General features: G+C 40.9%; 1 protein-coding gene across 1 annotated transcript in view; it reads right to left on the bottom strand.

Annotated features, from left to right (window-relative positions):
• SLC30A8 (solute carrier family 30 member 8) overlaps positions 1–27,235 on the bottom strand; it is a 48,173-nt gene that overhangs the window by 12,923 nt on the left and 8,015 nt on the right. Inside the window, 3 exon segments of the mRNA XM_005689295.2 lie at positions 1,121–1,274; positions 5,357–5,503; positions 17,986–18,185. Coding sequence (XP_005689352.2) covers positions 1,121–1,274; positions 5,357–5,503; positions 17,986–18,185 — 501 coding nt within the window.

Below are 27,235 nucleotides of genomic sequence, written 5' to 3'. Positions count from 1 at the left end.
GGACTTTTGTGGTTGTGTTGGACCTGTTTGGATAATCCAGGATAATCTGCCCGACTCAAGATCCATCCTTAACAACATTTGCAAGGTTTCTCTTCCCATGTAAATTACATATTCAGGAGTTCCAAGGGTTAGAATGTGGAAACCCCTGAAGGGTCGTTATTGTGTCTACCATAGATGGTAGGTAGGTAGGTAGATAGATAACAGAGTTTTAAGTAAGGTTACCCCAAATCAGACTATCAAATAGGAAAGAGCAAATCAACCAAAAAGGGTCAAAGTCCTGGCCTCAACTCCCCATTGTCATGAGTAATCAAACAGTTCATCTAAGAAGACCAGATCAATATGGCAATGATCAGACGTCCTATGAGAATGATTTAAGACTGCCTGGATAAGAGAATGGGCCAATAGATGGAAACTAAAGAAAGAATATAGCTAACACAGTTTAAGGAAGAATGTTCATGCAGTCATAATGATACAAAGATAAGATAGGTTGCTCTTGAGAGAAATAAATTCCCTGTTATTCTGTTAAAATATATATGAAACTAATAACCATTTTATGGGGATATTGCAAAAGGGAATTCAAAAGTAGAAAGGGGCTGAAGTAAACAAAATTTATGATCCTTTCCAACCCAGGTCTCTGGGAACCCATAATGTGTTCATGTAACAAAAACAGGAGAAGGGTAAGTCACATCCCACGTGGAACTGTTTCATTTGTGTGAGAGAGTAGAATGGCTAGAAGCTCAATTCTGGGTTTGGTGGATCTATTTTCAAATCCTCCTCTGCACTACCTCATTGGCAATTTATTTAACCTTACTGAGCTTCAGTTTCCTAATCTATAAAGTATTTGTGTTGTGCACATTGAGCTTGATAATGTAGATCAAAAGATCTTAGCAGTCTCTGGCACATAGGAAGCACTCAAGATGATAGCTATTAGAAGTGGATATTAAAATGCACATTAACTAGCACAAGCAGCCTGATCTTCGGTCGTAGAGCCGTTTGAACACTCTGTCAGGTCTCGACCATCCTCACAAGTGGAGGAATTAGAAACAAGCAGTAACAACAACAAAACCAGCACAAATCTCTGTCCTGACAAGCTTCATGGGCAGCGTGCGGGACCACTTACATAATGTTGGCTGCCGCTGCACAGCTCGAAATGATGATCATCAGAGTCGCCTGGATCTGGTAATCAGGGTACAGCAGGCGTTCACACGCCAGGTACACCAGCATGCCTGTCAGCACCCAGATGCACAGGATGGATAGCAGGGCCCCCAGGATCTCTAGGGATACAAGCACACAGACACACATGCACAGAGAATCTGTGAACCACCTTAATCTCCCCAAGACTCATGAAACATTAATGCTCCACCTCCCCACCAAAGAAAAGAGGCCTCACAGCACTTCACTTAGTCATTTGCAAAGCAGAAGTGTGGATGAATTTTAGTACTAAGATGAGACACTTTCTTGTTGCATTCATAAAATACTAGTTCGTTATGCTTCATATTACTAAGTAATTTTCAGCAAATTTTTAAAGCATATTAATTGCTGCCTGCCCTTCCTGTTTTCCTGAGGGATTTTAATTTAAACAGGTGCTAAAATGATTGAAAGTTATTAAGAGATGAAATAATGAGATACAAAGGGTAAAATGTGTTTAGAAACTCTTAATTCTGCCATAAAACATTTACAACTTGCCAGCACTGTAAAATAGTAAAAAGGGAAGGTTTCAGAGGCTTAATGAAAATGAGTTTCATTTGCCAACTCAACTTACTATAAATACAGAGGCAAACTCCAAGGTATGTCAACACTCTAACTGCATTTTATGGGCAAGAGTAAGGAAGAAAAGCATCAGAATAGAGACATTTACATGAATATTTAAAGATAAGACAGTGTTCAAGCTTCCTACTGAACAAAGCATGCTTGCTTACTTAGAAGCTCCTTAAGCCTCACCTTGATCTTTCACTCAACCTTTTAGATCAGTTCTAAAACCCTACAAGGCTCTAGAAACACTCTGTGAGTCAGTGGTCAGGCACATCCCATAATTTCAATCCTCCCTCCTTTTACGTAGAGCAACAGATCAAATTGCCCACATCTGCTGGATCATGGAAAAAGCAAGAGAGTTCCAGAAAAACATCTATTTCTGCTTTATTGACTATATCAAAGCCTTTGACTGTGTGGATCACAATAAACTGTGGACAATTCTGAAAGAGATGGGAATACCAGACCACTTGACCTGCCTCTTGAGAAACCTGTATGCAGGTCAGGAAGCAACAGTTAGACCTGGACATGGAACAACAGACTGGTTCCAAATAGGAAAAGGAGTACGTCAAGACTGTATATTGTCACCCTGCTTATTTAACTTCTATGCAGAGTACATCATGAGAAACGCTGGCTAGAAGAAGCACAAGCTGGAATCAAGATTGCCAGGAGAAATATCAATATTTCTCAGATGCAGACGACACCACCCTTATGGCAGAAAGTGAAGAGGAACTAAAATGCCCCTGGATGAAAATGAAAGAGGAGAGGGAAAAAGTTGGCTTAAAGCTCAACATTTAGAAAACGAAGATCATGGCATCTGGTCCCATCACTTCGTGGGAAATAGATGAGGAAACAGTGTCAGACTTTACTTTGGGGGGCTCCAAAATCACTGCAGATGGTAATTGCAGCCATGAAATTAAGAGATGCTTACTCCTTGGAAGAAAAGCTATGACCAACCTAGATAGCATATTCAAAATCAGAGACATTACTTTGCCAACAATGGTCCATCTAGTCAAGGCTATGGTTTTTCCTGTGGTCATGTATGGATGTGAGAGTTGGACTGTGAAGAAAGCTGAGCACTGAAGAATTGATGCTTTTGAACTGTGGTGTTGGAGAAGACTCTTGAGAGTCCCTTGGATTGCAAGGAGATCCAACCAGTCCATTCTAAAGGAGATCAGTCCTGGGTGTTCTTTGGAAGGACTGATGCTAAAGCTGAAACTCTAATACTTTGGCCACCTCATGTGAAGAGTTGACTCATTGGAAAAGATTCTGATACTGGGAGGGATTGGGGGCAGGAGGAGAAGGGGATGACAGAGGATGAGATGGCTGGATGGCATCACCGACTCGATGGACATGAGTTTGAGTGAACTCTGGGAGTTGGTGATGGACAGGGAGGCCTGGCATGCTGCAGTTCATGGGGTCGCAAAGAGTCAGACACAACTGAGCAACTGAACTGAACTGAACTATTTACTTTATGTATAACAGCTTGTACCTCTCAATCTCCTATCCCTATCATGCTTCACTCCCTTCCCTCTTCCCTACTTTGTTTCATTTTTTAGATTTCACATATAAGTGGTATCATATAGCATTTTTCATTCTCTGTCTGTTTTATTTCACTTAGTAGAATGTCCTTCCTGTCCATCCATGTTGATGCAAATGGCAAATTTCCACTCTTGTTATGACTGAGTAGTATTCCACTGTGTGTGTGTGTGTGTGTGTGTGTGCGTGCGTGCGTGTGTGTGCCCATCTTATCTTTATCACCTCATCTGTTGATGGACACTTTAGGTTACTTTCATATCATGAAAATTAAAATATTGTTGCTATGAACATTGGGTGCATATGTTAATATTATCTTTACCTAAACTCACTTTTCATACTTAGCTTCTTCCTCAACAAAGTTATCCAGGAAATTATATGTTTGATGTACTAGTTGATTTTCATCTATATGTCTGTGGGGGGTGCTGCCTAATATGGTAGCCATCGATCCAGTGTGGCTGTTTAAATTTAAAGTAAAATTAAATATCCAGTTTTTCACTAGCACTAGCCACATTTAAATTGCTCCATGGCCCCAGTGTACTATCTATTGTACAACATTTCTCTTGAAACCGAGAGTTCTGTTGAGCAGCCCTGGCCTCTGGATTGTCAATTCTCACTGACCTCCGTGGCCAGGAGGAGAAAGTTCAAGTAGCAACCTAAATTCTGAGTCCTGCCTGTGTTTACAAAACAGCTTTGACCCATGGTATCAGAAAGGGTAAAATACATGTAAAAATTTATGAGGATCAATGATGGGTACTGTCAAAAGTAGGTGTTTTGCAAATGTAGCCCTATTAGGGACTGAAAAGCATCTTTAAATCACAATGTCACCAAGTCCTTTTATTGATGTTTATTTCCTCAATTCTCCCTCTCCCTCTCTTTCTCTGAATGTTAAAGGAAAAACAGTGCAAAACACCTCTGATGATAAATTGTTTGGCATGAAATTGTTGTTATTGTTCAGTCAAACCAAATCATGCCCAACTCTTTGCAACCCCACGGACTGCAGCATGCCAGGCTTCTCTGTCCCTCACCATCTCCCGGAGTTTACTCAACTTCACGTCCATTGCACATGAGATGGCACTCAACCATCTCATCTCATGAAATTAGAACTTTCTATCATTCTAAGCATGAAAAACCACAGTTCATAATCATCAGGCTACAGCCTGCGGTCTGCGTCTAGCGGCACCTTTTAGTGAGGCTGTCTGTGTTAGCATGTTGGCCAAAGCTCTGCCCTCAGATCTGTTTCACGTTGATGTTCTCAACTGGTGTGAAAATATGGAGTTGTAACTCTTAATATAAATGATTTTTACATTCAGCCAGAAGCTCCTCTTATTCCTCTGACATAAGAAATTATACAAAGGAGGAGAAGTAGAGAGGCAGTATGTGTTGAAGAGATGGGTGGACTGTAAAAATGAGCCACAGTAAAAAGTTCTCAGACTGTAAAGCCTCATCATACCTGGTCCCCTTCCTAGACAAGAGCAAGCCATCACCCCATCAAAGACCCAGGTCTAAGAAGAGACAAAAAGTAAACTTTCCTCCCCTCTTCCTCCTCTTCCTTCTCCTTTTCTTGTGGTTGTTGATGGTTGTTTGAACAAGATATCCAGCTGAGCCATCCACTGAATGGCTAAACGCCATGTGAACTGGAAAGTCCATACTCTTTTCCCAACCCCTCTATGGGAAGTTCTTCAGTCTTACCAACTCTCTGGGCTCTCTGGGCTTGATTTTGCAAAATGTCAGAAGCTTCAGCCCACCCTCTCTCCCAGATGCCAAGTCATTCAATGAATAACATCATGGCTGTTACCACACACTGAGATTCTCGGGCTGAGGTGGCTGCTAAAACGACGCATGTGCTCCTGTTGTCCCATCGGAGTAGAGGTAGCCACCATGAATCTGGCTATTAGTGGAATTAGCACTGAGAGTACACGTTCCCATATACACGTCTATTTCCCTCTGTGCACCAGAGATGTGCCTCTAAGGGATTTTCAAACGAAGCTTCGCTTCACCCTTTCCATTTTCATCCTTGATTGGACTCTGCAGCATTACTCCGCCTCGATGCTCAGTTGATGAACTATACCTGCTCAGCACCATCCAAAAGTTAGCTGCTTGGAGGGGGGCTTTGATGACAGCCACAAGGAGAAGAGACTGAGCAGGAAACTGGTCAGGTCAACTAAGAGATGGGCAGCATCCGTGATGACAGCAAGACTCCCAGCAATGTGCCCACCTACGGGGATACAGAATAGGAAGTGGGGTTAGGGCCCCACGGTGCCACCTGATCCTATGTGTACTAACCACAGTTTGGTGAAAACGCCTCAGACTCACAGAACTGAAGACGAGAAAGGGTCTTAACTTGGATATAATCTACATCGTTTTGACAAGTAAGGAAACTGAGATTGAGAGGGTGAGTAGAATTTGAACGTGTAGAAATGAATTGCACAAGAGAGGCCATTCCTGGGAGAGCTAAGGTACAGAGATTAGAAAGTGGGGCCCATTTGAAGAACATTCCAGTTAGATTAGGGCATAAGGATTCAAAAGGGAAGTATAATAGGGTGACAGTGGAGAGGTGCAGGCTGGATTGAAAGGGTCTCCAGACTGGGGACCTGGACTTTGTCTGTAAACTGGATGACAGTCTGGCCCACTGGTGTGCTATTGTTCGATGTGTAATTTTACCATAGTCTTCACTACTTCAGCTCTGTTAGTTTATCTTAACCACCTGGGCTTGAAATGAATATTGGGGAGGTGGAAGAAGAAAGGACAGGCACCTCGCAATGAGATCCTTTTTAAAAATGTTTATCCTATATTGGAACATAGTTGATTTACAATGTTGTGTTAATTTCAGGTGGACAGCAAAATGACTCTGTTGTTCATACACATGCACCTATTCTTTTTCAGATTCTTTTCCCATACAGATTATTATGGAATATTGAGTACAGTTCCCTGTGCCACACAGTAGGTCCTTATTGATTATCTAGCCTATATATAGTAGTGTGTTTATGTTAATCCCAGATTCCTAATTTATCTCCCCCCTACCTTCCCCTGGCTTCCCTGGTGGCTCAAACAGTAAAGCGTCTGCCTGCAACACAAGAGACCCAGGTTCAATCCCTGGGTCAGGAAGATCTCCTGGAGAAGGAAATGGCAATCCACTCTAGTATTCTTGCCTGGAAAATCCCTTGGACAGAGGAGTTTGACAGGCTACAGCCCATGGCGTCTCAAGGAATCAGACACGACTGAGCAACTAACACACACACCTTCCCCCTTGGTAGCCTTAAGTTTATTTTCTGTGTCTGCAAGACTGTTTCTGTTTTGTAAATAGGTTCATTTGTATCATGTTTTTAGATTCCATGTGTAAATAATATCATATGATATTTCACTTTCTCAGACTTCCTTCAGTTGGCATGATCATCTTGAATGCAGCCACAATCCAGTAACGCATAGGAAGGGAACCCAGACCATAGGACACCTGCCTTGTTGTCTGTTTGGTTCGTTCCCTGCACTTCCATTTAGTTCTCCGTTGAAAAAAGACCTCCAACCTCTAAAACAGAAGTCAAAGATCAGCTTTGTGTTTTCTCAAACAGGGCTTGTTGCTTGAGTGCAATGACCTTTACTGCTCTTGTTCCATCTTCCCAGCAAAGCGCTTCTGCTGACGGATTAGTCCTCCCAGAAGCTGGTTTTCCCTTGTGTATTGCAAAGTGATGGAGTCTGTCGGTCATCAGCCCCTCCATCATCAGACTCACCTTGTCTCAACTAATGATTTTCAAAAATTACATATAAGGTTCATAATTGCAGTAATCCCCACAGATTGCTGGCTCTAGCTGTAGTTAATAACTGGTTTGTCAAAGTTTAATGGTCTGAAACAAAATCGTCTTCAAGCTTGTTACTGAGCTGTCAGGGCAAAAATCAGAATGATTCATTAGCCAAAAAGCAACATTTTGCTAACAAATCAGTTGTCCTTCCAATTATCCTCTAATGTTGCTCTGTCTGCCAAACTTGGGCCTGATAATAAAGCTGTGTTAATAATGCATTACTGCTTCCCGGAGGAATGACTACATGCAGATAAGCACCATGCCACAGTCTTAGCAATGAATGATGGTGATGATTCTGTATGCTGGGCTAAAATCGTAGCTTCAGTCAAGGAAGACATCTTATAGGAGTTCTTCCACAGATTCAACTGAGTCAGGAGGCACCTGGGAAAGAAAAAGGACTTACTTTGGAGGAAGTATGTTTGTATGGAGACCCGGGGACTGAGAACCATTTTACAACCATCTGAGGTTTTTATAAGAACACTCCAGAAAACTGTGGGCCTTCATGCTGAATCTTATGGAGTAAATTGTTTTTAAGAGGTCATCTTGGCTGAACTGGCATTTGCTTCTGAAAGCGTAGGGATATTATTGACAATTAATTGAGTCATCCAGCCTGGATGTATGGAGCCCTTATGGTGCACAGTGCAGGGATAGGATGTACACAGATACATAAGGTGGAACAAAGCACAGGCCCTCTCTGCAGTGATCTCGTCATTTGATGCTCACTGTCCAGAAGACAGGTGACATGAGCAAAGGGATCAGAAAGCCACTGTCACTGGGAACCCTGAAGAACTTTCCACAGAAGGGATGAGTAAGAATTAACTAGGAAGGAAGTGTTTTTCAGAAAGAGATAAGAGCAGGAACAAAAACAGAGAGAAATGAAAGAACAGGGCACCTTCGTTGAAAAGTAAAAGGGGTGAACCTTTGCCAACAAAGGTCCGTATGGTCAAAGCTATGGTTTTTCCAGTAGTCATGTACAGATGTGAAAATTGGACCCTGATTAAGGCTAAGCGCTGAAGAATTGATGCTTTCCAATTGTCCAGGAGAAGACTCTTGAGAGGTCCCTTGAGAGACTGCAAGGAGATCAAACCAGTCAATCTTAAAGGAAATCAACCCTGAATATTCATTGGAAGGACTGGTGCTGAAACTGAAGCTCCAGTACTTTGGCCACCTGATGCCAAGAGTTGACTCATTGGAAAAGACCCTGATGGTGGGAAAGATTGAAGGCAAAGGGAGAAGCGGGTGGCAGAGGATAAGATGGTTGGATAGCATTACTGACTCAATGGACATGAATTTGAGCACACTCCAGGAGAGAGTGGAGGACAGGGGAGCCAGGCATGCTGCAGTCTATGTGGTCACAAAGAGTCAGACACGACCTAGCAGCTGAACAACAACAGGAAGTGTGGAGTGTTGGAGGAATAGTGGGCAACGAGATAGGAAGGGTGGCTTGGGCCCTTTGTAAGGTGTCACACGTCACACTAAAGGACTTGAATGTTATCCCGTGGGAGAGAGGGATCTATTTATGATTTTGAGGCAAGGTTATGGCATGCTCAGGTCTGTGTTTAAGCAGGAGATCTTTGCCAGTGATAGGGAGGATGACTCGGAGCCGGGAGAAGCTGGAGACTAAGACACAGCAGGAATAGCCACAGGGAATTGCAGTACAGACATGAAGCGGGGCAGCAACAGTCATATTCCTGGAGTGCTTGACACAATGGAGGGAGCGAGGCAGTGAGAGCAATGCAGGAGAGGTGCTCAGGACTGAGCCCTGGAAACAGACTCTTCTAGGGCCTGGCGGGTGGAGACGACCTTAGACAAGCAGGGGAGAGGTTGGGTCTGGGTCTCATATTCACCTCAGATCTGAGAGTTCATGCCAAGCACTCGTGATGATTTTCATGAAGAGCAGAGACATACTGACAGGACTGAGAGAACTCAGTGTTCATCTGACAATTGTTTGTTCATCTAAAAATTGTTTGTTACTGGCTTCCCTGGTGGCTCAGAGGTTAAAGTGCCTGCCTCCAATGTGGGAGACCCGGGTTCGATCCCTGGGTCGGGAAGATCCCCTGGAGAAGGAAATGGTAACCCACTCCAGTATTCTTGCCTTGAAAATCCTATGGACAGAGAAGCCTGGTAGGCTACAGTCCATGGGGTCACAAAGAGTCGGACACGACTGAGCGACTTCACTGTATGAGTAGCATTATTATGCTGTGTTTAATGTCATGCCAGAAATTCATGATGTCATTATTTTTAAAGTATTTCAAACACATCACAGTTTGCTTTGGCACATTTTTCTTAAATTTTTAGTACCAGGAACCTCAAAAAATATAAGTAACCTAAGCCACTGAGACACTCTGGCTCTAGTACAAAACAAGTACCCTTATTAATCACGCTTGTGGTTGTCACACCACCCAGTAAATTTTCTCTTACTAAGAGCGAATTTTTTCTCCCTCTGAGATACTTACCATCTTCCCCAGCCTGATGCCAGCTCTGTATTCCTGTCCAGCAAGCTAGGGCTTCCTCCATCCTTGCTTAACTCTTAACAGTCCTACCTCAGGATGTCTTTTCCTGACCACTCTCATTTTCTTCCAGAAATGGCCATACTTGAGCTTACTTTGGCCACCTCATGCGTTTGGCCACCCCATGCAAAGAGTTGACTCAGTGGAAAAGACTCTGATTCTGGGAGGGATTGGGGCAGGAGAAGAAGGGGACGACAGAGGATGAGATGGCTGGCTGGCATCACGACTCAATGGACGTGAGTTTGAGTGAACTCTGGGAGTTGGTGATGGACAGGGAGGCCTGGCGTGCTGCGATTCATGGGGTCGCAGAGTTGGACACGACTGAGTGACTGAACTGAACTGAACTGAACTGAGCTTACTTCTGTGGGTTCTCTATGTCTGTATGTCTGTCTTCTTAAATACAGATGCATATTTACATATGCAGTGTAACTCTGCTTAATGGCCTTTCTATAATTAGGACCTTTCACCAGCAATCAGAAAGCATTCCAATTCAGTAGGTTCGGAGGCCCATTCACAGTGGACACACTGATGCTTGTGGCCTCCTTTAATTCCTTCTTCCTCTCTGCTGTGTACCCTGTGGCCAGTTCTTTCTCTAAACACAGCTCTATGACCTTGTTCTCTCCTGTTTTAAATGTCAGTTACTCCCCAAGGCCTACAGAATAAATCCAGATTCCTCAGCCAGGCTACTCAGCCTTCTGGAACCCTCAACCACCATTCTAGTTTCATTCTCCGCTAATCATGTTGTACCCCGTACTACTGCCTCCGGTTCTCTCAGTTGTTAAGTCATAAACACGCAACGCAAACTACTTTAAACAGCAAAGTGATCATTTATTGGCTCAAATAACAGAATAAATCTGGGTGGGATTGGATCAGGTACAGCCTAATCGTAAGGTTCAAAAAATCTTGTTGGGGCTCTGCTCTGGCTCTGATTATTGCTTTTTATTTTTCTGCTGAAGGCAAACTTTCTCCCCTTCAGCAAAAAAAAAAAGTGGGTCTCTGAGTTTATATCATTTCAGCATAGTATTTTAAAGGAGAACGAAAGAGCTTTTCCCCAAATCTCCTTGTATAAAGACACAGAAACCCCGATTTATCCAGCTTGGCATCTCACATCCCACTGTGCCTGTGAACTTGAAGTGCTGGGGCCAGAAGGACCAGAGCTGCCACCAGGACAATAAGTATGAGAAAACCTTATTGTACAGGTAATGCCAGTCCGCTGCAAACGGGGCACCCAAATATAGCTACACATCAGAATCACTTGACTTGCTTGTCCTGATGCTGACCTACCCACTCAAGATCTTTCCAGGTGAAGCTGATATTTATGATCTGCTGGGCCACATGCAAGCCCCTGAGTGTGAAAGGCCCTTCTCATCTCCCTCTTTGCCACCTTTCAATTCCTACTCATCCTTCAAGGCCTTTTTCAGACCCACATCCTGCAGGAGGACCTTCCAGATTCCCAAAAGTCATCTGATAACACAACTTGCTTTCTCTGACTTGGTCAAAAATGGTTTTAGAAAGGTGGTAAGCTGTGAGTTGGGGTCTTGAATGATGGTCAGGGTTTTGACGAGTAGAGAGAATGAGGGGGCTTTTCCATATAAATCAAAAGGCATAAGCAAAGGTTACAGAGATCTTAAAGTGCAATGATTATTTTGCATAGAATGAATAAATAGAAGAAACAGAAGAAACGTCATATAGGGAAGTAGTAAAAGTAGAAGATTGATAGTTTGGCAGCCAGATGGTGGAATAACTTGAAAGCCAAAGTAGAATTTTTCACTTTGTCCAGGATGCCAGAGTTTTCCAATGTGTTGATCTCTTTTCACTTGGGGCAGCCAAGTAGAGCTTAACACAGAGAAAGCCCCTGAGTCAGCCTCTTTCTGCTGCAAGGATACCTGTCAGTTTATCTCTGTGCTCAGGAAAATTTCCTGTGCTTGCTGTGATGGGGAAAATGTTGTGAAGGACTGAAATGGCAAAGGTGAGCCACTGGAGAATTTTGATGACAGAATTAACACGAAGAGAGCAATGTTTTCGGAAAATTAGCTCAATATCAATACACTTCAAATTCCAAATGATTTTCTGTCAGTAGCCATTGAATTCCTTTACTGACAACATCACTTTCTTCTGACTCTAAAGCCAGATTTGAACTCATAGACTAATTATTAGAAATGAGAAGGAAAGGAGGAGATTGAATTGCTTTCTCAAAGTGAGTAGCTTCTCATTTGCCCTCTAAAAATATGTCATTTTAGACACAAAGTGACAGGGCATGGAAAGGTACAAAGAGGAAACTGAGTTTTGTGAATGAGAGACCATCTCATTCCAGAATATTAATTAGACATCACCCGGGGAGATTATGTGTCTGTTCTCAACATCCACATGATTTCAGGGCAAAGCAATAGAAGAAATTAGTGGAGAAAACAAGCCAGTTTATGCATCCTGCGAGGTGTGTTCACATGGGGCTGGTGTGTGTGTGTGTTCAGTCGCCAAGTCATGTCCAACTCTTTGCAACCCCATGGACTGTGGTACGCCAGGCTTCCCTGGTTGCTCAGATGGTATGGGGTGGGGTGGGACCAGTACTTTATCTGTAAGGCTATGAATTTCCACTTTTTCATATCATGTTTCAAATGGATCCTGTTTTTTAGATTTTCCGTTTTGTTGATCTCTTATACACGCAACTGAAAATTATGTACAATCTTGTGAATTTCCTTAATAAAAGAAAGAATGCCTCTCTAGTATAGATATCAGTGGATTTCCAGAGGGAGCTTTCCAGATTGGAGCTGCTAAAAGTAACTTCTTGGCAGCTCTATCAAGTTATTAAATCATTCATTCAAAAGACTTACCCTGGCTCTAGAAATTGTATGGTATTAATTTTTTTAATTTGACTAGAAGGTTATTTACCAACTCTGGATTCATCTTGAATTTGATTAAGGGCCTAGGCTCTCTTCTCTGATGCTGGGAAAGATTGAGGGCAGAAGGAGAAGAGGGCATCAGAGGATGAGATGGCTGGATGGCATCACCAATGCAATGGACATAAACTTGGGCAAACTTCGGGGGATGGCATGCTGCAGTCCATGGAGTCACAAAGAGTTAGACACAACAGGGTGACTGAACAACAACAACAAGCTCTCCTCAAGTTTTCTAGTTTTCAAAAGCTATGAATGTCTATGTGTATAGGTCAGAAGACTCAATAGCTTGAAGAAACAAATTAATTCTGATTGCTTGCTATTGTAGTACAAAAAAAATAGCTTAGCAAAATCTCCTTTAGTCTTAGATTATTATTAATTTAGCACCCATTTGGGGTAATAAAGAGAAAATGAAGCCAAAATATCAGTAAGAGAATGTTACAAGTAATAGTGGTAGTTGCTCAGTCATGTCTAACTCTTTGTGACTACCCGGACTGTGGCCTGCAGGCTCTTCTGTCCCTGGAATTCTCCAGGCAAGAATTCTGGAGTAGGTAGCCATTGGCTTCTCTAGGGGATCTTGCCAACCCAGGGATCAAATCCAGGGATCAACCCCAGGTCTCCCACATTGCAGGCAGATTCTTTACCATCTAACCCACCAGAGAAGCCCCAAGAGTACTAGTAGCTTATGGCAAAAACTATATAGGTGGTTTATAAAGTTATTTTAAATTATTTTGGTAAAAATAATTATAAATAACATAGCATACCCAAACCTTTAGATTGTTAACTATACATAGCTTTGTTATTAATAAAAAAGGATACAAATATATTAAATAAGAATATAACCTAAGATATTAAAAGATGCAATAAGACTAAAGCTCTGACAAAAGAAACATAGAGGAAGTAAAAATGTTTTTAAAGCCAAGGATTGTGAATTAGAAACCAGAAGGAAAATTAAAATAATATATTCAATAAAAATATTTACCAATAAAATAAATAGACACTTACTATATGCAGGTCAGGAAGCAACAGTTAGAACTGGACATGGAACAGCAGACTGGTTCCAAATAGGAAAAGGAGTACATCAAGGCTGTATATTGTCACCCTGCTTATTTAACTTTTATGCAGAGTACATCATGAGAAACACTGGGCTGGAAGAAGCACAAGCTGGAATCAAGATTGCCGGGAGAAATATCAATAATCAGATATGCAGATGACACCACCCTTATGGCAGAAAGTGAAGAAAACTAAAAAGCGTCTTGATGAAAGTGAAAGAGGAAAGTGAAAAAGTTGGCTTAAAGCTCAACATTCAGAAAACGAAGATCATGGCATCTGGTCCCATCACTTCATGGGAAATAATAGATGGGGAAACAGTGGAAACAGTGTCAGACTTTATTTTGGGGGGTTCCAAAATCACTGCAGATGGTGATTGCAGCCATGAAATTAAAAGACGCTTACTCCTTGGAAGGAAAGTTGTGTCCAACCTAGATAGCATATTCAAAAGCAGAGACATTACTTTGCCAACAAAGGTCCATCTAGTCAAGGCTATGGTTTTTCCAGTATGTGTATGGATATGAGAGTTGAACTGTGAAGAAAGCTGAGCGCTGAAGAATTGATGCTTTAAGTGTGGTGTTGGAGAAGACTCTTGAGAGTCCCTTGGACTGCAAGGAGATCCAACCAGTCCATTCTATAGGAGATCAGCCCTGGGTGTTCTTTGGAAGGAATGATGCTAAAGCTGAAACTCCAGTACTTTGGCCACCTCATGAGAAGAGTTGACTCATTGGAAAAGACTCTGATGCTGGGAGGGATTGGGGGCAGGAGGAGAAGGGGATGACACAGGATGAGATGGCTGGATGGCATCACTGACTCGATGGACGTGAGTTTGAGTGAACTCCGGGAGTGGTGATGGACAGGGAGGCCTGGCGTGCTGCAATTCATGGGGTCGCAAAGAGTCGGACACAACTGAGCGACTGAACTGAACTGAAGTTAAAATTAAGGAAAAGAAGTAAAAATATACAGACAGCATTAAAATGAGAAAGGAACTGGATTAAAGAGAATACCAATATGAGACTATCATGTTCCATTGTATGATAATAAATATTACAATTTCTGAGATGAATCAATTTAGAGATTTATAAATAACCAAAATTTACTCAAGAAGTAGAAATTTTTAATATGTCCGTGAATGAGAAAGAAGCTAAAATATATCAAAAGATTATATCCAAGAATGTCTCTGAAGTTAGAAAATTTATTAGGGAGTTCTTAAAAAAGAAAGAATAATTTCAATGCCATATAAACTTTTAGCTTTTTTATATAAAAAGGAAATTATTGAAACTAAATTTTTCATTTCAATATGCATAATTCAGCTTCAAAAACCTAGAAAAGTAATTCCAAACAGAAAGCTATAGTTAAATTTCAATGACGAAAAAAGGTATAAAAATCCTAACAAAAATATCAGTGACTCAGATTGAGCAATGCATTGAAAGGATGGTCCACCAAGTCAAGTTCAGAGGCACCATATGGGAGCCTAAGAACATAAGCTCTGGAATTCAAACTGCCTGCCACTGATAGGTGTTACAAAAGTCAATACTTTACTCTTTGTGCTTCAGATTTATGGTCTATAAACTGCAATTTATAATAGGACCTATCTCTCAGGAATGTCATCAAGGTTAAGTAAGGTAATTCATGGAAAGCACTCATCGCAGCTCCCAGCACATAGTAAGCATAAATAAATATTAGCTGTTTTCATCATAATGTCAGAAATGCATGGTGATCTCTTAATAAATGCACATTGACAATAGGCCAAACGTTTTAAAACAGAAAGAACTTAAAAGGTTTTTGATAAAAGGCAATACTCATCCTTGATTATTTGTTAACCATTAAAAAACTAGGAGGACAAGAATACTTTGTTAACATAATAAAAATACTTAACCTCTCAGGAAATATTTCACTTAACAGTTAAATAGTTGAACATATGAGTTGATTTAACATATTATTTAACATGATAAAAATATGAAACATACAGAAGAGAAATAACTATTAAAAGCAAGGAGAAATAAACATTTTTGCACGGAAAAGGGTTATCTCTTGGGATGGGGAGGAGGGATGACAGGAACAAGGAAAATTAACTGAGATGCATTTAGAATGGCAATAGTTCAAATACATTATTGAATTCAAAGTGAATATACAAAATGAAAACTTTCCAAAATACAATAAGTAACGATCTACAAAGCAGGATGTGAGAAAAGGGAGACCCCACTCACCTCTGGAAAGAATAAAGCAAACACACAAAACTACTATAAACCTAGCAAGAAATAGATTGTCCATGTCTTTAAACAAGCAAACTAAAACCACAGAACCTTGAAGAGAGATGTAGAGTATTGGGGTAAATGGGGGAACATACCATATTCCCAGAAGGAAAAGCTGAGTATTTTAAGATTTGTGTTCCCAAAATAATTCATATACAATGAAATCATGATTAAATTTTGAAGGAAGCTGAACAAAATTATTTTCATGTTCAATTAGAATAATAAACAGGAATGAAGAGCTTTATATATTTTTTTTCTATTAAAGGATAATGAGGGAAGAACAACAGACATTACAACATGTAAATCTACATTAATATGTTAACTGCCAACAGATCAGCAACACAGGTCAATAAAACACCTCAGAACCTAACTCTATTAAGTTCAAGAGGGAGGTGATATATGTCTACTTATGGCTGCTTCACGTTGTTGTACAGCAGAAACCAACACATTGTACAGCAATCATCCTCCAATTAACAATAAATTTTAAAAAAAGAAAAAAATAATATGGAGAAAAATCAGTGGAGGAAATAATGAACTATTCCATAAATGATGCTGAAATCTTTGTTAGCTCGTTAGAAAGGGAATTTTCAATCCTGAGAGCATATATAATTTCATATTGATTTAAAATTAAATGTGAATAATTGAACAACACAGTGATATTTATTTTCTCAGTAGATAGGAAAGGCTTGCTGCTGCTGCTGCTAAGTCGCTTCAGTTGTGTCCGACTCTGTGCGACCCCATAGACAGCAGCCCACCAGGCTTCGCCGTCCCTGGGATTCTCCAGGCAAGAACACTGGAGTGGGGTGCCATTTCCTTCTCCAAGGCATTAAAGTGAAAAGTTAAAGTGAAGTTGCTCAGTCATGTCCGACTCCTAGCAACCCCATGGACTGCAGCCTACCAGGCTCCTCCGTCTAAACACTAAAATAGTGGAAGACTACTATAATAAAATAAATCAGTTCAAAATGAAATGTTTGATAGAATTACCTATATAAAATTTGAAACTTCTCTAAGTCAAACCAAAAATTATACCAAAATTTTAAAAAAGTAAATGACAAATTAGAATAGTGCTTATAACAAATGCAATAGAAGTTTAATATCCTAATATATAAAGAGCTCCCAGAGATCAATATAGAGAATTACAAATTATCTGACAAAATACAGATCACTAATACATTAGCTTAGGGAAATAGAGATCACTAATAAACATGCAAATAATATTAACAGTAACAATTAAAGGAAAGAAAGTTGAAAGTTAAGTTAGTTGAAAGTTAAGTCGCTCAGTCGTGTCCAACTCTTTGCAACCCCGTGGACTGTAGCCCACCAGACTCCTCCATCCATGGGATTCTCCAGGCAAGAATACTGGAGTGGGTTGCCATTTCCTTCTCCAGGGGATCTTCCTGACCCAGGAATCGAACCCAGGTCTCCCACATTAGAGGCAGACGCTTTAACCTCTGAGGCACCAGGGAAGCCAGGTTACAATTCAAGGAATGCATATTAAAATAAAGCATATTCATCTATACATTAGCAAAGATTTTTGAAAGATTGAAATAAATTCTAGTAATGATTTGGAGAGAGTCATTCTGCAAAGGTGGCAGACCCAGGAATTGTTTCAAGCTTTCTAGATAGCAGTTTGACAATGTGCACAAAGAAGTAATAAAAATATTCATATTCTTCAACCAATAATTTCCACTTTCAGGGATCTCTTTGAAGGGATAAACCAGAAAAGCAGGCAGAGTTTTATTCAAGATTTTTCACTGCATCATTGTCCATAAGCAGGAAAAAAAGCTCTCTAAATTTCCAACAATCGAGAGATGGTTATGAAAATCACAAGAGCATATTATACAATATTGTTCAGGCATAGAAGTGTTTTTTGAAGAGTATTTGATGACATGGCAAAAAAGCATTCAGCATGCTCTCAGTTATATTTTAAAAAGTTGTGAGCTATGAATAGAAAATATACTGTACAAAAATACCCCATAATGTTATTGGAGATTATCATTCAATTGTGGGATTTTGACGAATATTATTTTTCTTCCATTTTCCAAATTATCTACAATGAGCATATTGTTACTTTAAGTGTACAGGAAATATGCAGCCTCTTTTTAAAAGAAGCACTTTAGACAACCCTCCTGTAATGACGCAGGGGTTTCGTTTGTTTGCTTGTTTAATCTGGGACGTTTTGAGAAATACTCACCTACGACCTCTGCAATCATGAAAACTAAGCATATTCCTGAAGCAGCGCAGAGCTTCCACTTGGCACAGATTTGCTCCTGTGCACTGTCCTCTGTGGCCTTGCAGTTATGGTGGCAGTGATGGATGACTCCTGACTCCAGCTCCTCTGGCTTTTCTCCAGGACACTGATCTTTATTCAAGGGTTTCTGCTGGAGTTCCACGCTGTGGAGGAGTTTGACAGAAGCAAGAAGTGAACATGGTTGCAAACAGACTTCTCACTGACAGCCCTACCCATTCTCAGAACAGCTATGAGGACATTTGCTGACTAGCTCGGAACTTAGAATTCACAGCTCCTTCCAGATGAAACATCCAGTGTAAGGAACAAGCTAGAGATTCTCTTCTGAATTCTGTTTCAAGAAAATTTTGTTTTTATATAAGCAAACTCATTTTTAGCCTATACTGCCCCTGATTAGGGCTTCCCAGGTGACTCAGTGAGTAAAAGAATCTGTTTGCGATGCAGGAGACGCAGGCAGACCAAGTTCGATCCCCGGCTCAGGAAGATCCCCTGGAGGAGGGCATGGCAAGCCACTCCAGTATTCTTGCCTGGAGAATCCTATGGACAGTGGAGCCTGGTGGGCTACAGTCCATAGGGTCACAAAGAGGCAGGCATGACTGAAGCGACTAAGCATACACACACACCCACAGCTCTAATTAAGAGATCGCAACGGAGGGACTTCCCTGGTGGTCCAGTGGCTAAGCATCTGCCTAACAATGCAGGGCACACAGATTTAATCCCTGGTCCAGAAAAATTCCACATGCAGTGGGGCATCTAAGCTTGCGAGCCACAACTACTGAGCCCAAGCACCCTAAAGCCCATGCTCTGCAACAAGAGAACCCACTGCAACAATAGAAGCCACACAATAAAGAAAAATTTAAAAAGCCTACACACCTGCAACAAAGGGTAGCCCCCGGTCTCTGCAACTAGAGAAAGCTTGCACACAGCAAGGAAGACCCAGTGCAGCCGAAGATAAATTCATTTTTTAAAAGAGATCAGAAAAAAGGAGAAAGGAAGCAAATACATTTTGATTCATTTCCTTCCCAGCTACTTCACTGAAAAGATTTTGGGCACTGCTATAAATTTAGAAAGGGGCAGTGATGAGATTATTATTATTATTAATGAGTAATGTGTGTATGAGCCAGCCTGGTGATGGAAATACTCACTGTGGCATGCCATCGCTGTCTTTCTTCCCAACAGTCACATTGTTAATAGGTTATAGCACTTTTCCCTGCTGAGTCCATACGGACCCTTAACACAGCTTTGTAGAAATCTCTACCCATCTATCAAAGTTGTAATGAGAGTTTGTTGTTGTTCTATAGCAGCTAAGTCATGTCAGACTCCTTTGCAACCCCATGGACTGTAGCCCACCAGGCTCCTCTCTCCATGGGATTTCCCAGGCAAGAATACTGGAGTGGTTTTCCATTTCCTTCTCCAGGGGATCTTCCCAACCCAGGTATCAAACTCACATCTCCTGCTTTTGACAAGCAGATTCTTTACCACTGAGCCACTAGGGAAGCCCAATGAGAGTTAAACCTACCTGTACTTCCCAAAAGAGGCAGTGCATTTTTGTTCTGTTCAAGTATAAAGAATTCATAGAAATATGGAGCCATTTATAGAAATATAGAATTTCACAGATGCAAGGATTGTAGATGACATTAATCCAGTGCCACAGGGAGGAGCCTGTCAGTTAAGTCTATGCGGGTCACAAAAGATCAGACACAACTGAACAGCTAAACAACAAACAACACAGTTTCTTATGGAAGTAACTAAGATTCAGAGACTTTAATAATTTCCTGAGGTCAGATAGCTGGGAAATGGCAGAGCTGGGACTCCAAGCTCAGTCTTGTTTTCACCCTGCCCATGCTTAAAACCAAAGTTTACCTCCACAGTGATCTCAAACTACTCAGGCTTATGGTTTTACTCAACTTATTAGAAGACATTAATAAGAATCTTAGAAGAACTTGCATTCATGGCTTTTAAAGGCACAAAGATAGAAATAAATTATTTTCCTCCACTTGAAGAGTCACTTCATTGGTCTTATCACCATCCAGAAAAAGATCTGATGGTTTTGGCTTAAATGATATTTATAATTCTCAGTTCAGTTCAGTTTGGTTCAATCATTCAGTCATGTCCCACTCTTGCGACCCTATGAACTGCAGCACACCAGGCCTCCCTGTCTATCACAAACCCCCCAGAGTTCACTCAAACTCATGTCCATAGAGTCAGTGATGCCATCCAGCCATCTCATCCTCGGTTGTCCCCTTCTCCTCCTGCCCCCAATCTCTCCCAGCATCAGAGTCTTTTCCAATGAGTCAACTCTTGGCATGAAGTGGCCAAAGTACTGGAGTTTCAGCTTTAGCATCATTCCTTCCAAAGAACATCCAGGACTGATCTCCGTTAGAATGGACTGGTTGGATCTCCTTGCAGTCCAAGGGACTCTCAAGAGTCTTCTCCAATACCACAGTTCAAAAGCATCAATTCTTCGGCACTCAGCTTTCTTCACAGTCCAACTCTCACATCCATACATGACCAATGGAAAAACCATAGCCTTCACTAGACAGACATTTGTTGGCAAACTAATGTCTCTGCTTTTGAATATGTTATCTAGGTTGATCATAGCTTTTCTTCCAAAGAGTAAGCGTCTTTTAATTTCATGGCTGCAATCACCATCTGCAGTGATTTTGGAGCCTAAAAAATAAAGTCTGACACTGCTTCCACTGTTTCCCCGGCTATTTCCCATGAAGTGATGGGACCAGATGCCATGATCTTCATTTTCTGAATGTTGAGCTTTAAGCCAACTTTTTCACTCTCCTCTTTCACTTTCATCAAGAGGCTTTTTAGTTCCTCTTTACTTTCTGCCATAAGGGTGGTTTCATCTGCGTATCTGAGGTTATTGATATTTCTCCCAGCAATCTTGATTCCAGCTTGTGCTTCTTCTAGCCCAGCATTTCTCATGATGTACTCTGCATAAAAGTTAAATAAGCAGGATAACAATATACAGCCTTGACGTACTCCTTTTCCTATTTGGAACCAGTCTGTTGTTCCATGTCCAGTTCTAACTGTTGCTTCCTGACCTGCATATAGATTTCTCAAGAGGCAGGTCAGGTGGTCTGGTATTCCCATCTCTTTCAGAATTTTCCACAGTTTCTTGTGATCCACACAGTCAAAGGCTTTGGCATAGTCAATAAAGCAAAAATAGATGTTTTTCTGGGACTCTCTTGCTTTTTTGATGATCCAGCGGATGTTGGCAATTTGATCTTTGGTTCCTCTGCCTTTTCTAAAACCAGCTTGAACATCTGGAAGTTCATGGTTCATGTATTGCTGAAGCCTGGCTTGGAGAATTTTGAGCATTACTTTACTAGCATGTGAGATGAGTACAATTGTGTGGTAGTTTGAGCATTCTACATATTCACTATAGAAAAACTGGAATTACAAAAAGGTACAAAACAGAGGGGAAAATCACTAATAAACATACTTCCAAGAGACAAATATTACTTATAGTTTTTGTTTAGCTTTGTAATACATAAATGCACTTTTTTTACCTAGTTGTTGCTGTCATTCTCTCACTAAGTCGTGTCCAACACTTTGTGACCCCATGGACTGTAGCACACCAAGCTCCTCTGTCCTCCACCATCTCCTGGAGTTTGCTCAAATTCATGTCCATTGAGTCAGTGGTACTATCTAACCATCTCATCCTCTGCCACACCCTTCTTCTTTTGCCTTCAGTCTTTCCCAGCATCAGGGTCTTTTCCAGTGAGTCAGCTCTTCAGATCAGGTGACCAAAGTATTGGAGCTTCAGCTTCAGTATCAGTCTTTCCAATGAATATTCAGGGTTGATTTCCTTTAAGATTGACTGGTTTGATCTTGCAGCCTCTCAAGGGACCTCTGAAGAGTCTTCTCCAGCACCACAATTTGAAAGCATCAATTCTTCAGCACTTAGCCTCTTTATGGTCCAACTCTCACATCCGTACATGACTATTGGGAAAGCCATAGCACTGACTAAGCCCGCTAGGGCTTCCCTGGTGGCTCAGATGGTAACGAATCTGCCTACAATGCAGGAGACCCAGGTTCGATCCCTAGTTCGGAAAGATCCTCTGGAGAAGGAAATGGCAGCCCACTCCAGTATTCTTGCTTGGACGACTTAATGGAAAGAGGAGCCTGGCAGGCTATAGTCCATGGGGTTGCGAAGATTCAGACATAACTGGGAGACTCACACTTCCGCTTTCTTTGACTATACAGACCTTTGTTGGCAAAGTGATGTCTCTGCTTTTTGACATGATGTCTAGATTCCTCACAGCTCTTCTTCCAAAGAGCAAGTGCCTTCTAATTTCATGGCTGTAGTCACCATCCACAGTGATTTTAGAGCCCAAGAAAATAAATCTGTCACTGTTTCCACTTTTTCCCCTTCTATTTTCCATGCAGTGATGGGACTGGATGCCATAATCTTAGTTTTTTGACTGTTGAGTTTCAAGCCAGCGTTTTCACTCTCTTCTTTCACCTTTAAGAGGCTCTTTAGTTCCTCTTCACTTTCTGCCATTAGAGTGATAATATCTGCATATCTTGAGGTTGTTGATATTTCTCCCAGAAGTGTTGATTTCAACTTGTGATTCATCCAGCCTGGCATTTCGTATGATGTACTCTGCATACAAGTTAAATAAGCAGGATGACAATATACAGCCTTGACATACTCCTTTCCCAATTTTGAACCAGTCAGTTGTTTCATGTCTAGTTCTAACTATAGCAATAGTTAGAAGCATCTTCTAACTATTTAACTTCCTGTTAAATAGTTAATAGTCTAACTTCCTATTTCTCAGGAGACAAATAAAGTAGTCTGGTATTCCCATCTCTTTAAGAATTTTTCAGAATTTGTTGTGATTCACTTTTTTCTTAGAGTCCATATTAATTAGAATGTTTTTCATTGCAAGTACAGAAAACAAAGCTCATGCTAGGTAGGTCAGTACCTGGGAATTATTGGTTTTGCAACTGAAAACATCTAGAGGCAGCAGGCCTGATTTATCAAAGCTCCAGAGCCATTGCTCTGCAGTTCTCTACTACTCTTTTACCGCAGGCTTAATTTTTATCATAAAGTGGAATAGTTGCCCAAGGTAATCAGGACTGTGTGCTTATATTTTATTATACAGGGAGAAGGAGTGTTCATTCTCCCAACTGCTAAACAGGAGTCCTGAGTTGCATGCTGATTTGGCCAGCCTTTAGAGCCAGAGGAATATGGATGGGCTAATTGGCTTAGACCTTGTTACAGCCAGAAGACTGGCTAAACCCAAGCACACTGACTCCGAGAGCTGAGAGTGGGGTAAACTCTACCCAGATCACATGACTGCAACTCAGTGGAGGTGGGCTGGGAATTCCACCAAAGATAAGCTTTGGGACCTGATTTTTAGCTGTATATATTATTAACATTTTCTCAATTTATTAAATATTTACATCATTAGTTCAATACAGAGAACATTATATTTAGTATAGATATGTCACAATATTTCCTAAAATTGAATAATTGGCTCTTCCAATTATTTGCTTGTATAAGCTATGCTGTGATTCATATCCTTATATTTAATCTTTACTCAATATATTATTATTTCCTCAAAATGTAATCCTGAAAGGGGAATTACTTGGTTAAAGAACATCTACATTTTTAAGGAATTTCATGTATGTTGACAAATTGGCTTCAGAATGTTTTTGCTGGTGATGTTAGTAACACTCAGGATTTTGAAGAATTCTAAGTAATCTAATTGGAATAAGAACCATTTGGCAAAAGACACATATGGTTCCTATATCTATAGATTTTCACCTTTGTAATGTAATACATGCTGATAATTAGCAGCCATGTAGCATAGTACTGTTAGTCACCAATGGTCATTGACTCAGAGGAGCCGAGAACTAACAGGAGAGCATGGTAGTTTCCTTTTCCTTTGTGCTGAGAAGGCAGTGTGAGAGGGACAGGGTCACCGAATGTTCTGGCATTGTTCGCATGACCACTGGTTTACTTCTCTTTATTTTCTGTTTTTCATAACCTTGTAGGCAGAGAAAACCAGGTGGTGAGTGAACTTACCTTGGATCATTTTTGAAGGCAGAGCATGACAGGACCCCTACCAAAGGCACAGCCTGTATGCAATGCCACAGAGGAAAAGTGCACAAAACCTGGCCAGTTTTTACTTTTAATACGGCTACCTTGTCCTAGACTAGGACAGGAGCTGAGATTGTTTCTTGAAGCACTAAGCCAGAAATCCAAAAGTGGTACTGAAATTGGAAACAGTGTGTTCATACTGTATCCAACTGTGTGTGTGTTTTACGGGGAAAGGCTGGAGCCCACCATCTTCACTGAACTCCTCAAAGGGTCTACAATTCCAAAAGAAGTTAAAAACCGAAGTTAAAATATATTCCTCATCGTCTCATAAGACCGAAGTGATCTATCTCTAGACGTAGGACAGGCCCTCAATCTGAAAGTGATGCAAATTCTAAGAATTTTAAAACATAGGTTCTAGAAAGCAAATGCTAGAATATATAAAAAAATGAAATGTGAATCTGTCAAGGAGTAATTCACCAGAATTCCTACCCATTCAAATATGGCTGAGGGTTTGAAGAGCAGGAGCAATAGAGTAGAGCAAAGAAATTTACTGTAGTATCAAAGAGAAAAAAAAAGGCAGGCAGGGAGTGGAGGGGGAGGTAGAAACAGAGAAGAAAAGTAACGAAATATTAGAAAATTTAACATCAGTAGCCTAGAACTTTGAGTTCATCCCTTTAAAAGGAATTAAAGAGTGGAGCTTTATTTTGTGACCTTGGAGAATCTTTTTTTTTTTAATTTGTGTCTTATTTTCATTTGGTCTTTGAGGTTAAACGTTTCTATTTCTATACATTTGAAGTGGCACTGGTACTATCGGGCTGGCTAAATAGATTTTTCAACATTTTTGGCCAATAAGATAATTTTTTAACTTCTTATTTATACGTTGACCACATAAAATCACTTCGTTTTTGTACTCTAACATTACTTTTCCCAAGAACCTCAAATCACTAGTCCTGTTGGGAGAGGAAATAAAAGCTTAGGTCCCACCATGGCATTTCCACGACTTCATGTATTCATCCATTCAACAAATGTATTGCATGTCTACCATACATCTGCCCCATCAAAGGTGCTAAAGATGCCGTGTCCTTGATACAAACAAAGCTCCTGATCTTAGAAGCTTTATGTCCTAGCAGAGGGGGGACATGGCAAACCAGCTGACAGTAACAGAGGCTGTGTGGTATCATGGGCAGTGGGAGAGGAAAGAGGACTGAGAGAGGAAAGGTTAAAAAGAGTGGTATATGGGAAAGTTGAGAGACTATAGATGTAAGTGTATTTTAATTAAGCACGTCAAGCTATTGAGAGTGACTGGTTTTCAAAGTTTAGTTTTAAATAAGTAATACAGTCACTCAAAACAATTTTCAAGACACAGATGTGTATTATGGACTTTTGGACTCAGAGGGAGAGGGAGAGGGTGGGATGATTTGGGAGAATGGCATTCTAACATGTATAGTATGTAAGAATTGAATTGCCAGTCTATGTCTGACGCAGGATACAGCATGCTTGGGGCTGGTGCATGGGGATGACCCAGAGAGATGTTATGGGGAGGGAGGTGGGAGGGGGGTTCATGTTTGGGAACGCATGTAATAATTAAAGATTTTAAAATTTAAAAAAAAAAAGAAAAAAAAGTCAATTTAATAAAAAAAAAAAAAAACAATTTTCCACCCATCTCACTGAAACCTGATATATATATATTTATATCCAAACAGGCTGCTTCCCTGGTGGCTCAGTTAGTAAAGAATCTGCCTGCAATGCAGGAGACTCCAGTTGGATTCCTGGGATGGGAAGATCCCCTGGAGAAAGGATAGGCTGCCTGCTTCAGTATTCTTGGGCTTCCCTGGTGGCTCAGAGAGTAAAGAATCCACCTGCAATGCAGGAGACCTGGTCTTGATCCCTGGCTTGGGAAGATCCCCTGGAGAAGGGAATGGCTACCCACTCCAGTATTCTTGCCTAGAGAATCCCCATGGACAGAGGAGCCTGGCAGGCTACGGACCATGGGGTCGCAAAGAGCTGGACATGACTGAGCAACTAATCTGATATCCAAATAGAGCTTCCCTGGTGGTTCAGATGATGAAAAAATCTGCCTACAATGCAGGAGACCCGGGTTTGATCCGATCCCTGGGTTGGGAAGTTCCCCTGGAGAAGGGAATGGCACCCACCCCAGTATTCTTGTCTGGAGAATTCCATGGACAGAGAAGACTGGCAGTCTACAATCCATGGGGTTGCAAAAGTCAGACTGGACTGAGCGACTAACACACACTCAAACAACCATCACCACAATCTAATTTAGAACATTTTCATCACCCCAAAAAGAAATTCCATACCCAGCAAATCCCCAATCTTCTCACACACAGTACTACCTCAAGAAACCACTAGTCTACTTTCTGTCTTTATAAAATTGCCTATTCTGGATATTTCTATAAAGAGAATCATACATTATGTAGTTTTTGTGACGGGCTTCTCTCATTTAGCATAATGCTTTCAAGGTTTATTCATGTTATAGCAAATATCAGTACATCAGTACTTTATTGCTTTGTGTTTAGTGCGTCTGCAGGAGAGTGGGAGGGGAGGGGAACAGAATTTACAAACAGGAGGTGTGAGTCCGCATCCCAACTCTGCTATAATCAGACATCCAGCCTTAAGAATGGTATTTATTCTCTTTGGAATTCCCTTTCCTATGTGGCAAAATGAGGGATTAGGATAAATAATGTTATGTAGATTCAAGTGTCTTTGGGGTTTTTTTTGTTTGTTTTTGGCAGCACCCACGTGGCTTGTGGAATCTTAGGTCCCCCACCAGGCTCTAACCTTGGGAGAATCAGGCCATAAGAATAGAGAGCTACACGTCTTTCCCTTAGAGGACTGATACTACCTCAGCTAAAAGTTTCCTTGGCAGTGAAAACAAGGAGTCCTATAGGTTCTATTGTTTCTATTTGAAAAGAAAGTAAAAATGAGCTTGACAGTTTTTATCATCACTGTATCCTGAAAACTGTACCCATATATGAGGTAAATGAGATCCTATAACCATAAACCGTTGCTTTATTTGCATCACAGAGAGCTAAATGGTCTATTTTAATGAGAAGGGAAATACTATTAATTCCATCATGTAGAGATGCTCTATTAATAGTGTCCATAGTGTTA

Source organism: Capra hircus, chromosome 14, assembly GCF_001704415.2.
Source record: "Capra hircus breed San Clemente chromosome 14, ASM170441v1, whole genome shotgun sequence".
NCBI classification, from domain to species: domain Eukaryota; kingdom Metazoa; phylum Chordata; class Mammalia; order Artiodactyla; family Bovidae; genus Capra; species Capra hircus.
The sequence above is the reverse complement of the archived record's forward strand: the minus strand, read 5'-3'. Positions and strand labels throughout refer to the sequence as shown.